Raw genomic sequence first — 12,695 nt, 5'->3', positions numbered from 1 at the left:
ACACTGCACCCTTTTTTGGCTTCTCTACTCCCACCACTTTTAAAAACTCTGTATTTGACTACTGTGGATGACCAGTACACACCTACAAAGTGTCAACACCCTTCACAAGGGGTTTCTCCGAAGGAAACTGCGCTGACATTCCCAAGTCCAGCTCGTTTCAGCCTCCAAGCCCTGCTCCAGTAAAACCTACACACCCCCAGGCTTTATTTTACACACTCACTTCATCTCTGTACAGAGGACTCGTGTAGTACATGATGTCCATCGCGCTGCTGTTCAGCATGTCCCGCAATCCCCGCACTTTATCCGGAGTAATGGAGTCCACAGTGTCTAGAAAACAAAACAAAACAAAAAAAAAGAGATTTAACTTACACACAGGAGAACGATAAAATAAAATGTCAGACTGCTTTGGGTGGGAAGGGACCTTAAAGCCCATTTTGTTCCATCTCCCTGCAGGATGAGCAGGGACACCTTCCCACCAGGTCAGGATGCTCCAAACCCGGCCCGGAACATTCCATGTTCCATGTGCAAACAAATCCAAACGAAAATCCGAGCGAGCCACAGGCGGAGAACAAAGGCTGAGAGGATTCTGAGGAGGATTTTGCAGCTACTGGCACAGCAGGAGAAGCAGGCAGTGTTACCTCCATCGAGGGTCAGTTTTGATCTCCATTCCACCGGAAGGAATTCTACGTGCGTTGCCAGGTTGGAAAAATACTTTTCTTCTACTTTTCTTGCAGTATCTCGCATCCTATAAAAACAGAAAGGAACATGTTCCTGTAAAGATTGCTGTTGTGGTTTTTAGCCAATAAACCAATGCACCCAGCAACCACACATTTCCTGCAGTGCTACTTTTCAATCCCTACTAATGTAGGTGATTCCCTAAAGTGCTTCTTGAACTCTCATGGAATGAAAAATTCTGTACATTCCATGCTCAAAAGAGTTTAAATTTATCAGAGTGTGGGTTCAGCATAAGACAGCTAAATTCAAAGATACTTCTCAGTTCTGGTAGGTCTGGGGTAGAATGTGAAAATTAAGAATTGGAAAATACGAATTAGAAAATCAGAAAATAGAAAATTAAGAATTTCACCACTGCCTCGAAATCTAGAACCCACTGAAATCAACCATTTAACCAGTATATGAGGAAGACAATTCAGTGCCTTTAAACACGAAGAAAACCATTAAAAACATAGCTTGGAATGTCAGAATTTTATTTTAATTTTACATACTGAATTGCAAGGCTTGAGAGCTCTGAGGGTGAGAAATAGGGACTCTTATTAGTGTTTTAACTTGCAGTGGCAGATGGAGAGGCTTTGAAAAGACTTTTCATTTCTGCAGCCTGTCTGAACACGAACACTGATGCACCTTTCTCCAGGGGTGAGAAAAAAATTAAAACACCCAAACCCCAAAGCATAGTCTGACCCTTTCTGCTGTTAGAGGGAAAAGGGGAATAACAGCATGTTTTATTCTTGTAAAAATGTGACTTTACTTGTGTTGTGCGAAGGATCCCTCAGCACAAAATGAAAACCAAGATGTTAAATATCCCTGCATTCCACCAAAATTATTCAGCATCCAAACTGAAAGTGTTATATTTTCCTTTATCTCCTTGACACGGATTTTGGCTCCCAACGGTATAAAAGCATTTTTGAGGATGAGCACAACAAACTAAATAAAACCAAGGGGCAGCAGTGCTGGGTTTCCAACAGCTGGTTCCCAGTTCCAAGCATCAAGTTTTTTTTTATTTCAGAGTTTCAATCTTTTTTTTCCCCCCTATTTTCAAAGCAACTCCCTTTAGTGATTGCTACAGCCAAAGGCACAGTGGCATTAAACTCCCATCAGTTCTCCCACCAGTAAAAATGCTGTTTAGGAAGTTTAACCCCTGAGCTGATGCACTTTCCTTGGATATATTAATGCTCCTCTGTTAGGAGAAATGAGACAGTTCAGGCTAAATCACTCCCAACACCTGGGACTGGAATTGCTTCAGCTGCTCCATGTGCTGAGCCCTTTCTGCTCCACCACTATCCAGAAATCCTGGCTTGAGCATCAGCCCCCTTGAAAAGCAGGAGGATGAGGCAGGAAGGGGTATAAAAATTATTGCCTCGAAATAAACATCTTATACAAAGACAATTATTTCTTCTTCTTTATCATATTTTTTTTCCCAAGGAAAAGCCTGTTATGCTACTAAAAAACCAGATCAATAATGTACCAAATCTTTGAAGAAGGCAGTGAAAACACTTTTCTATAACTGATGCTTTCTGATGAAGGAAAGGAAAAAGGGGGAAGAGGAAAAAGAAAGGGAAGGGAAAAAAAGGGGAAAGGAAAGAAAAAAGGGTAAAAAAAGGAGGAAAGGGATAAAAAGGAAGGTGAGAAAAAAGGGGAGGAGGGAGGAAAAAAGGGGGGGAAAGGGAAGGAGCATCCTTTACATCCTTTCTTCCAAAGCAGTTACTGATGGCCTGACCAAACAGCCAAGAAATGCAACTGCTCAGCATCTCTATTTTTAAAGCCTGGTGTGACTGCACTCCTAATCTCCTGCATTCTTGTCCAACAAGATGGCAAAGGTTTTAAAAAAAAGCAGAATGTCCTCTCCATCATGAGGAGGGAAAAAAAAAAATCAGCAAGAGGATCTGCTTAAATCAGGGTTGATTGAAAGCCTGAGCTGACCTGAGCCCTCCCTGCCACCCCCCACACAACAGGACTCTGAGGACACTTAATGTGAGAGCCCAACTTCAGCCCAGGAAATGTCTATAATATCAAGAAGATAAAAATTCATTGAATACATTAACATTCCTGGAGTTTCCTGAGTTAACCAAAACAAAAAGAGAAGCACACCTATTCTTTGGAAATGCCAACAATTCCTCTGCATTGCCAAGTCAGACTGACTTTCTCTTCGTGAAGGAGAGATAGAGTTAATTTTCTTCCTGGTGGCTGGTGCAGGGCTGTGTTTTGGATTTAGGATGAGCACATTGTTGACAACACACTGATATTTTGGTTGTTTTGGCTGTGATTACCCTGAGTCAAGGACTTTTCAGTGTCTCATGCTCTGCCAGTGAGGAGCTGCTCAAGAAGCTGGGGGGGAAAAACACGGCCAGGACAGCTGACCCAAAGTTATTCCAACAGGGGTTTTGTTCCATTATTATTATTTCAATTATTATTATTACAATTATTAAACTCTTCTTATCTCAACCCACAGGTTTTACCTTTTTCCAGCTCTGACCCCAACCCCACTGTGGGGGGGAGGACAGTGAGGAAGTGGCTTTGTAGTGCTCAGATTCAGGCTGGGGTTAAACCCCGACACCATGAGTTCAGAACCAGTTAAATTTAGCAGGAAATCAGCCAAGCAGCAAGCTAAAGCTGCTTGACTTAAAAGCAGTGAAAGCATAGAAATATTGTATGAATAAAGCACAGAATTCTAAACAGCAAGCATTACTTCAACTGAAGGAAAGGGTAAATAACCTGGTCCTAACAGCACAGGAAAAAAACCATCCAAACTATTTATACATCAGTAACAGCTGGAAATATTATGAAGGAATAGCTATTAGACATCTCCATTTTCAAATGCAACAGGTACAGGACTTCCTTCTGTTTGAAAGAGTCCAAGTCTTATTAAAGCTACTCACAGACAAACTAACATGGGGGATTTTTTTTTTTTAACTAAAAGTCTTCTTTGTAAAGCCAAATACAGGAGTCTGGAGAAAATAGTGCAGCCTTGCAATTCTGCCAAGGCTTTTGGGAAAAGCATCAAGTCTCCACTCCTAAAAGCTGTGCCAGCTTTGTGTCATCCAAAATCCCGTGAAATGTACAACCTAATTTTACTCTGATCTGGAGGTTTCCCAGAGGGGAAACCTCTGGGGGAGGTTGTTAGGACATGATCCAGCCTTTGGCAGAATAATCCCCAACTTACAGAATCCCAGAATGGGTTGGGTTGGAAGGGACCTTATAAAGACCATCCAGTTCCAACCCCCTGCCATGGGCAGGGACACCTTCCACTAGCACAGGTTGCTCCAAATCCCATCCAACCTGGCCTTGGAACACTTCCAGGGATCCAGGGGCAGCCACAGCTTCTCTGGGCAACCTGTGCCAGGGCCTCACCACCCTCATGGGGAAGGATTTATTCCCAATATCCCATCTGACCCTGCCCTCTGGCAGTGGGAAGCCATTCCCCCTTGTCCTGCCACTCCAGGCTCTTGTCCAAAATCCCTCTCCAGCTCCCCTGGAGCATCTTTAGGCACTGGAAGGGGCTCTGAGGTCTCCTCAGAGTTTTCTCTTCTGCCCAAATGACCACGGCCAAACATTGACAAGCACTTGGTCCTTGAGAAAACCAAAACTCAACTCTCTGTGGATCTTCCTTGTGCCTTGCAAAATCCAGTCTGGTAGAAGCGCACAATAGCTTTTTTTTCCAACCCATTTTTGTTTCCTGCCACCTCCCTGACATCAAATCAAGCAGCAATTCCATTTCCCGGTGTTTTGAGCAGGGCCCTCCCATCGGACACACTGACCTTACAGAGCTGGGTAACACCACACTCCACTGACTCAAGTTTGGTTGATTACAAACTCTGCAGCTACTAAAACATTTAATTTTTATGCTTTCCACTACAGTTTCAGAGCCAATCCAGTCCGATGTTCCCAGTCAAACACTGTCAGAGGTGCAGTTATCCTCTCTTTCATTATTTTACAGCAGCAATCTCACATCCATCTCCTGCTCACAGGAACAATTCCCAGGCCAACACAACCCATTAACAGCCAATGGCACCACACATCCCCCACTGGTTCTGATCAACAGTTTGATAAAATTCTGAAGAAAACTGTGGTTTAATTTCCAGGCAATGTGACTACACTCACATGCAAACCCCCAGCACGCAGACCTGCTATACGCTTGTTTATCTGTTCTGCCATAAAGTTGTTTTTATAATTTTTTTCTTCTTCTGGCTTTCAAAAATAAATATTTTGTGTTATTTTATTAGATGGCAAATCCCTCTACACCCTTGCTAAACTAACACCAACTGAAGTAATAAATCCTCATCTAAACAGGCAGAGAATTCCACTCCTTTCTGATACAAATGGATGTTGAAATACCAACCTCAGAACAACAATTACTTAAATCTATACATTGAAACACACGGAAATAACTATAATTTATGACTTTTTAAAGAGAAAAATCACTCAGGCACAGATGCAACACATACCTTAGAGAGAATTTTGACATACTGTTATTTTCGCAGGCGAGAAGTAATGGCCTGAAAATAGATACTTTAGGATTCACCATAAATAAAATGTGCTTGGCTGCCTTTCTGTGATTAAAATAGTAAATAACAAATCCCTATTTTCACAGGTATTCATCCTTGCTTAAGTGAGTATATTCCAGAGACATGGAATATGTTAACATATTTAGGATTGCTGCCGTGTGTTTTTTAATCTCATGCTACTGGTTTCACTCGTGTGGCATTCACAAATTCTACATTAAAAAGTGGAGAGTTACAAACCATGTTAGTTCACAAATTTCATAAAATGATGCTGATAGCTGGAAACAGAGCAAAATGCCTGAAGGCTTGAAGATGTTACTGATTTTATTCCCAAGTTATCTTTGCTGACTCTCTTCTGTCAGATGATCCACAGCCAAGAGAAAGGGAATGGCCTTTTATTTAAAAAGCATCACACCAGCCAACCTCTTACTCTGAACTCTTGATTTCATAGAATCCCAGAATGGGTTGGGTTGGAAGGGACCTTAAAAATCATCTTGTTCCACCTTCCACTAGCCCAGGTTGCTCCAAGCCCCGTCCAACCTGGCCTTGGACACTTCCAGGGATCCAGGGGCAGCCACAGCTTCTCTGGGCAACCTGTTCCTCAGTTCCAGTGCCTCACCACCCTCATCACAGTGAGGAATTTCTTCCTAATATCTCATCCAAACCTGCCCTCTGGCAGTTTAAAGTCATTACCCCTTATCCTGTCCCCCTAATTCTATGAGACAGGGTGATGGGATGTTCCCAGAAAAAAAGCGCCCTAAACTCTCACTACTTCTTGCAAAACCATGTGGATCTATTCCTGGATTTTGGTCACACAGCTGGTAAATCATGTTCTAAATTATTCCCCAACTGCTTTCACCACCCTGGAGTTCCCTCAAACGGAGGGGAAGCCCTCATCGCCTCTTTGAGGAAATAATACCACGAGTTATTGAGGAAACTCAGGGCTGGCTTGAGCTAAATTTGGTAAGTTGAAGTGAGAGTAGCCGGCATGAGTAATAAAAACCGAGATCTGCTCCAGCCAGAGGAAATGAAAGGGCGTCTGTTTTCCAAATCTGAGCTGCACTGCAGAAATGCCAACTCAAGCAGGATTTCAAAGAGCAACTGCAAGACACAAGTCATGCTCTGCCACTGTTCTTCGGGGAGCCAGCTGCTCTTGGAGCAGACTCATGAAAAACACCGCCCTGACACACACACAGGCTCATTTTACTTCAGAGGAAAGATGGAAACTCTAGGGTGCAAACCAAGGAAGCACCGGCGTGACTCGCACTTCATCCTTTTGAGGAGCAACAGGATTTTGCACGATCAAAGGAACTCAAGCTGCTTATTTGGTTGATCACACGATCCTGGGACAAGCCTGGGAGATCCAGGTGCTCCAGGTGCTGCAGTGCCTCCCTCCCAGCACTGCTTTCCAAAGGGCAGGAAAGCTTGCCCTGCAGGGAGATGCTGCCCTTGGCATAAAGCAGAGTAGGCACTGCCTATTCCCGCTTCCATTCCCCCACTCACTCCCATCTTCCAGGTGGAATTCCACATTTTTTGGACCCAATGCAGTGATGCACCTCACAATGGTACCACACAGCTGTGCTGGTGTGGGCAGGCAAAGGGCAGCACCAGGGAGAAACAAGGGGTGGGGTGAGGATGGGAAGGAGAACAGAGCTGGGGATACACCCCAAGTCCTAAAGGAGCTGTTCCAGCTTGTGTCCAACATGCTGTGTTAGAGAACAAATGTACACAAAACAAGCTGTTACAAAAGTATTTCATGCCCTAACTATCACCTTTTACCTCTTGGGCTGAACTTCTCTTGCAAGACAAGCTCAAGTTGAAACCTGCAAGCCAATTTTTGGGATAATTAATTCAGAATTAATACCAGCACCGAAGGATGAAAAACAAGCACGTGATACGCATTTAATGCAAAGCAAGCGTTTAAATGGAACATAAAATCACCAAATATCTGAAAAGCTAAAAATTATAGGAAAAAAAAAAATCACAGGAAATCTTCATTTAAGATTCCAGCAGCATATATTAATGCACTGAAAGGCCTCTGAGAGGCTCTGTAAGGACCTGCATAGCAATGGAAATGTACCAAAATAGCTATTCTGAGGTAATTATCATAATGATAATCCACAATTAAAATGTTTTCTAATGGGACTTGCAATAAAAATGTAATTGGTGATTACACCAAGATGGTGTTGCTTATGCAGGCAGCGTTTTTCTGGTGCTACAAACAGCATCACAGACAAATGGAATTTTTGAATCCAAACAGCAGAACCAGACAGAGGCAGACAGAGACCAATTTTAGGGTGAGAGCAGCCCAGAAGTGACACAACATTACAGCTATTATGGAAAAATACAGAAGAGTTACTTCATTCACCCCTCAAGCACAGGAGATGATGAAATTCAGAGTCACCCTAAAGGTCTGAGCTCTACCCAAGTCAGGTAAAAGGTGTGACCTTTACCTAAGTCAGGTACAACAACACAATTTCTTTAAGGAGGTTGGAAACATGGACAGTAACATTTCCTAAATGCCCAGAAGAGGCCACCAAGCTGATTAAAGGGATGGAACAACTCTGCTATGAGGAAAGGCTGAGAGAATTGGGGTTGTTCAGCCTGGAGAGGAAAAGGCTTTGGGATGACCTAATTGTGGCCTTCCACGGAGCTGAAGGGACCTACAGAAAAGATGGAGAGAGACTCCAAAGGCTTGGAGTGATGGGACAAGGGGAAGTGGATTCAATCTGACAGAGGGCAGGGAAAAATGGGATATTGGGAAGAAATTCTTCCACATGAGGGTGGGGAGGCCCTGGCACAGGTTGCCCAGAGAAGCTGTGGCTGCCCCTGGATCCCTGGAAGTGTCCAAGGCCAGGCTGGACTGGGCTTGGAGCAACCTGAGACAGTGGAAAGCGTCCCTGCCCATGGCACAGGGCTGGAATTGGATGAACTTTAAGGCTCATTCCAACCTAAACCATTCTGTGATTCTAAATTACATTCACTGTGTGTAACGACATCTCCTCCTCCCAATCTAGAAGCACAAGTTCAACAAAATCAAAGATCAAGCTTCAGTGAAAAAAATATTCCAAACAATAATATGAAAGTGCACATAGTAAAATAAAGACATCCCAACATGATTTGTTTTAAAGCTAACACCTACTTTATCATAAACCTGGTAATTCCAGAATTCTGCACCTGATGGTAAATAAAATCCCCTCCGATTAAGTACATTATGCCATAATATCTTGGTTTATATTACAGAGAAATACAGAATATACTATCTTCTCCATAAATAACCATCTCTAGGCTACCAAAGCAGCTCACAGCACATTATTCTGTTCGTGCTGGGGTGGCTGAATCACTGTTCCAGCCTGGAGGAGGGACTGTCTCTTCCCAGACGAGTTCCCAGTTAATACTGGTGCTGACAGGAGCAGCTTGTTGCACCAGCTGCTGTGTTACATTTAGATAATAAATGTGTTTAACTACACAGTGAAGAAACAAAATTATGTCACATCTACCACAGAACTGTTCATCCAACCATCGATAAAAGGGCATCTTTTCCATTTACCTGCTTCCAGGACACCCTGCAACCACAGCATCCGACCGCATTAATGAGGAGACTGAGCTCCGTTCCTTAATGAAATTAGTGCAGATAATTTGAAATTACCCTGGACAAGAGTTCTGTTTTCACCTCTGTAACCAACAGGATCTGCTTAATGATGCAGAAGCATCATGTGAGCTGCACCAGGTTCTTCTCAAGGTCGTAACCTGAGGACAGAACCTCTCAAATGAGCTCTGAGGGGGAGTGGGGGTCTCTCACTGGTCTGGGTTACAGAGTGTTCCATGTCTGGGTTATGAACTGTATTTTTGCACTTTTCTTTCTTTTTCTTTCTTTTGCAACTCCTTGTTCACGTGAGGCCACGTTCTTGTGCTGGGTATGAACTGCTGTGCTCACACAGCTCGGAATAAACACAGAATCCAGAGCAGAATGAACCCTGAAAGAAGTGACAATAAACATACAATGCAAAGACAAAATGGACAAGAGATTTTTTTTGTGGATGGTAGAAATTAAAGGCACCTGGACAAGTATTCCCTTTTGGAAATGCCAGAGTCCTTCCAAGCACCATACCCAAAAAATGCAGGGTGTCATGGTGGTTGTCTCACCCAACCAGCACATGGACCACCCAGTACTTAAAGGGACTCCAAAAGAGCTGGAGAGGGATTTTGGACAAGGGATGGAGGGACAGGACACAGGGAATGGCTTCCCACTGCCAGAGGGCAGGGTTAGATGGGATATTGGGAAGGAATTCCTGGCTGTGAGGGTGGGCAGGCCCTGGCACAGGTTGCCCAGAGAAGCTGTGGCTGCCCCTGGATCCCTGGAAGTGTCCAAGGCCAGTTTGGAGCAACCTGGGACAGTGGAATTGTCCCTGCCCAAGGCAGAGGGTTGGAATCAGATGGTCTTTAAGCATCCTTTCGAACCCAAACCATTCTGGGATTCCATGATTTATATCCCAGGCAAGAATCAAACCCTTCAAAGCCCAAGACAGTGCTGAGCTCTGTCATGTGCTGGTGGTACCAAGCTACTGGTAAGGGAAGAAAAGAGAAGTGACACTCAAGGACAGACCTGTGGCTTGAGTTACAGATTTAATGTGTCTGCAACTACAAATTTCCTGCTAAAGAATGTGCCTTTCAAAAGCAAAAACCCCCACTGAGATCTCTTCTCCTCAGTTTCCACTTCCGAGTGCGAGTGGTCAAAAAATGTTTCTCTGTATTCAATTTATATTTCAAAAGGCAACATTTGATTGATGTCCCTAATGGAAAAGAATTTAAAGAAAAAAACCCAACAGAACCAAACAGCACACATATATCAGGGATGAAGGTGCTAACAGAAAGTGTTAGTATGGCTTGTGAGAGCTTGGCAGACGTTTCCTCTAAAATTTCTTCCCAGAACATATGGGATGTTCCTCACTGATAAGTTTTAAGCTATTCAAAAAAAAAAAAAAAAAAGGAAAAAAAAGAGAGACTTCAATCTAAAATGATGCTCTAATTTGCAGACTTTGTAGAGAATGCACAATTTATGCCAATAATTAGCATTTTAAAAAGCTATGCAATACTGTCTGATATTTCTTGAGGGTATGAGAGAGATTTACTGAAGCACATATAATCTTGTTTCCCTTTTTGAGAAAGTATTTCATATACTGGGCTGCCAATTAAAGCAGGACTTATGGAATGAACATCTCTGCACTGCAGCCTGAGCTGAAGTTAATCCACCCAAATAACCCCTGTATCTATGGAAAATGGGGCAAGGAGAAAGATAAAGCAGAAAAACTTAACGATTCCGAGGTGGAAGTTTTTATTTCTTGTCGCTGTTAAAGCAGCAACTTGTATTTCAGGTATTTTCACTCCCAGTGTAATTCCATCCTACAGAAATGGAACTTTTATTTTGGTGACTAACTTTTAATCAGGGGCTGTGGAGTGTTTTCTCTCCAGTTTGGACGGTTTGCTCTTCAATAACATGACTAACAGAGCAGTGGAGCGGCAGAACAAGGGGAGTGGGGAGCAGCAGGTTGTTGCTTTGAGATGACAAACGACACAGGAGTGACATCAGAAAGTTTACTCTGCCGCACCAGAGGACACTGGAGTGGCAGAACGAGCTGCAGGAGCACTGCTGACACCATGGCACACCCCACAGAGCACATGAGCACTGACCTACATTCCCATCCTGGATTCAAAGGGAGCTTCACAAAGCTCTTACCACAAAACAGTCCCAGCTCTACAGACACTTCCACAGGAGCCACTGGGTCTGTCAGTGTTTCTGTCAACTTTGATGGAGCGTGGAACTATTTGGGGCACACAACTGAACCATCTGTGCAGTACAGATCCTGTAATTCACACTTTTTTAGCCTCCTCTTTCAGCTACTGCAAGGATTCCTGAATGCCACCTTGTCCCCCACAATGCTGTCATCACAATTTACAATTTCTTCTAATATTCAAACATCTTTCCAGGCACAGAGAATCACAGAATGGTTTGGGTTAAAGAACACCCTGTTCCACCCCCTGCCATGGGCAAGGACACCGTCCATCACACCAGGTTGCTCCAAGCCCCATCCAACCTGGCTGTGAACACTTGTGTGAAGAACCTCTGTCCTGTTAGGAATGACAACATTCCTGGTAGCTCCCTGTTTCCCCTCTCTTACCAGCATGCACTCTGCTTGCTCACTATTCTGACAACCAGCTGGAACAAGAAGATATTCCACTCAGAGATTAACTTTCCTATACTACTTAATCAAAATTTTTCTGCTCAGTTACTTTACTTCCTAATTGATATCTACTTATCTCACCCAGGTATGACTTAGAAATAACATCCCCTTTGAGTATGACCAAATGAAAACCTCTCCCTGCTCAGCAGAGTCACTGACAAGTTGTTTAGGAGGGAAAACATCTCCAAGACCATCGAGTCCAACCTGTGCCCGCCACGTCACCCAGCCCAGAGCACTGAGTGCCGTGTCCAGTCTTTTCCTGAACTCTTCCAGGGATGGGGACTCCACCACCTCCCTGGGCAGCCCATTCCAGTGCCTGACAACGCTTTCCATGAAGAAATTCTTCCTGATATCCAATGTGAACCTCTCCTGGTGCAACTTGAGGCCAGTTCCCTGAAAGTCACGAGTACTGGCCATAAAACCAGACTAAATCTTTGTTCTTCTTGCTCTCCTGGCTCACAGCTGCTCTCCCTAAGTCCATACAACCCAATTACCACAGGAAACAATGAGGAGGAGAAGGAAACAAGGAAAGATTCTGTTTAACCCAAAGGCTCTGCCGTCATTTACGTTCAGGCCACTTCAAACGTCACAAAGCACTCACATGGCTGTGTTTTTGATGATCCTTCCTTGGTCCATTTTCTGCCCAATGCCATGCACAACAAACACAATGTGACTGGTCTGGGGGGGCTTGTCTTCTAACGTGGCTTCTTCTACGTAGCCTCTGTGTAGCCTTGTCCCACTGCTTGAAGCTGCAGAAAAGAACATCATCCCAGATCAGTGACACTCCGTGAAGTGCAAAGGTCTTACCTGTTGACAGCGGTTTTTCTCAGCCCAACACGTTAAAGTACTTTGAAAATAAGATTATATAATACAGAACTGGAAGGTTAAAGGACTACCACGTGTTTTTAAATACACCCACTTTTAAACTCCTGAAAGGTTTCGGCAGCCAGGTGATGTTAATTGTATCAGTCAATGAATTACAAAGCCATTTCCACTGTACAGAGAACTAATTTGAGAATTGTTTTGAAAAACAACTCCTTAGAAAACAGTAACTGTCCACCCACTTCTACAGCACAATACTCTTCTTCTTGGTGTCTCAATCATTAAACATCCTTTTATCTCCACCTTACTCCCCCAGATGGAAGAATCATGGAAATGATCTGGCCACGTAAGTAATTAAAGTGTCAACCGCTCCACCTGCCCCCGTTAAAAGAGCTGG

The 12,695-nt window shown here is 43.7% G+C and overlaps 1 protein-coding gene across 1 annotated transcript in view; it reads right to left on the bottom strand.

The window, feature by feature from the left end:
* Positions 1–12,695, bottom strand: part of DDHD1 (DDHD domain containing 1) — a 65,055-nt gene that overhangs the window by 23,632 nt on the left and 28,728 nt on the right. The window contains exons 4-6 of the mRNA XM_050336114.1: positions 12,078–12,225; positions 639–745; positions 221–327 (exon numbers count right to left, since the gene is read on the bottom strand). Coding sequence (XP_050192071.1) covers positions 221–327; positions 639–745; positions 12,078–12,225 — 362 coding nt within the window. The remainder of the gene's footprint in view (positions 1–220; positions 328–638; positions 746–12,077; positions 12,226–12,695) is intronic.

The sequence above is a fragment of the Myiozetetes cayanensis genome, unplaced genomic scaffold (genome assembly GCF_022539395.1).
Source record: "Myiozetetes cayanensis isolate MyiCay16 unplaced genomic scaffold, myiCay2020 scf6-25, whole genome shotgun sequence".
Classification (NCBI taxonomy): Eukaryota; Metazoa; Chordata; class Aves; order Passeriformes; family Tyrannidae; genus Myiozetetes; species Myiozetetes cayanensis.
The sequence above is the reverse complement of the archived record's forward strand: the minus strand, read 5'-3'. Positions and strand labels throughout refer to the sequence as shown.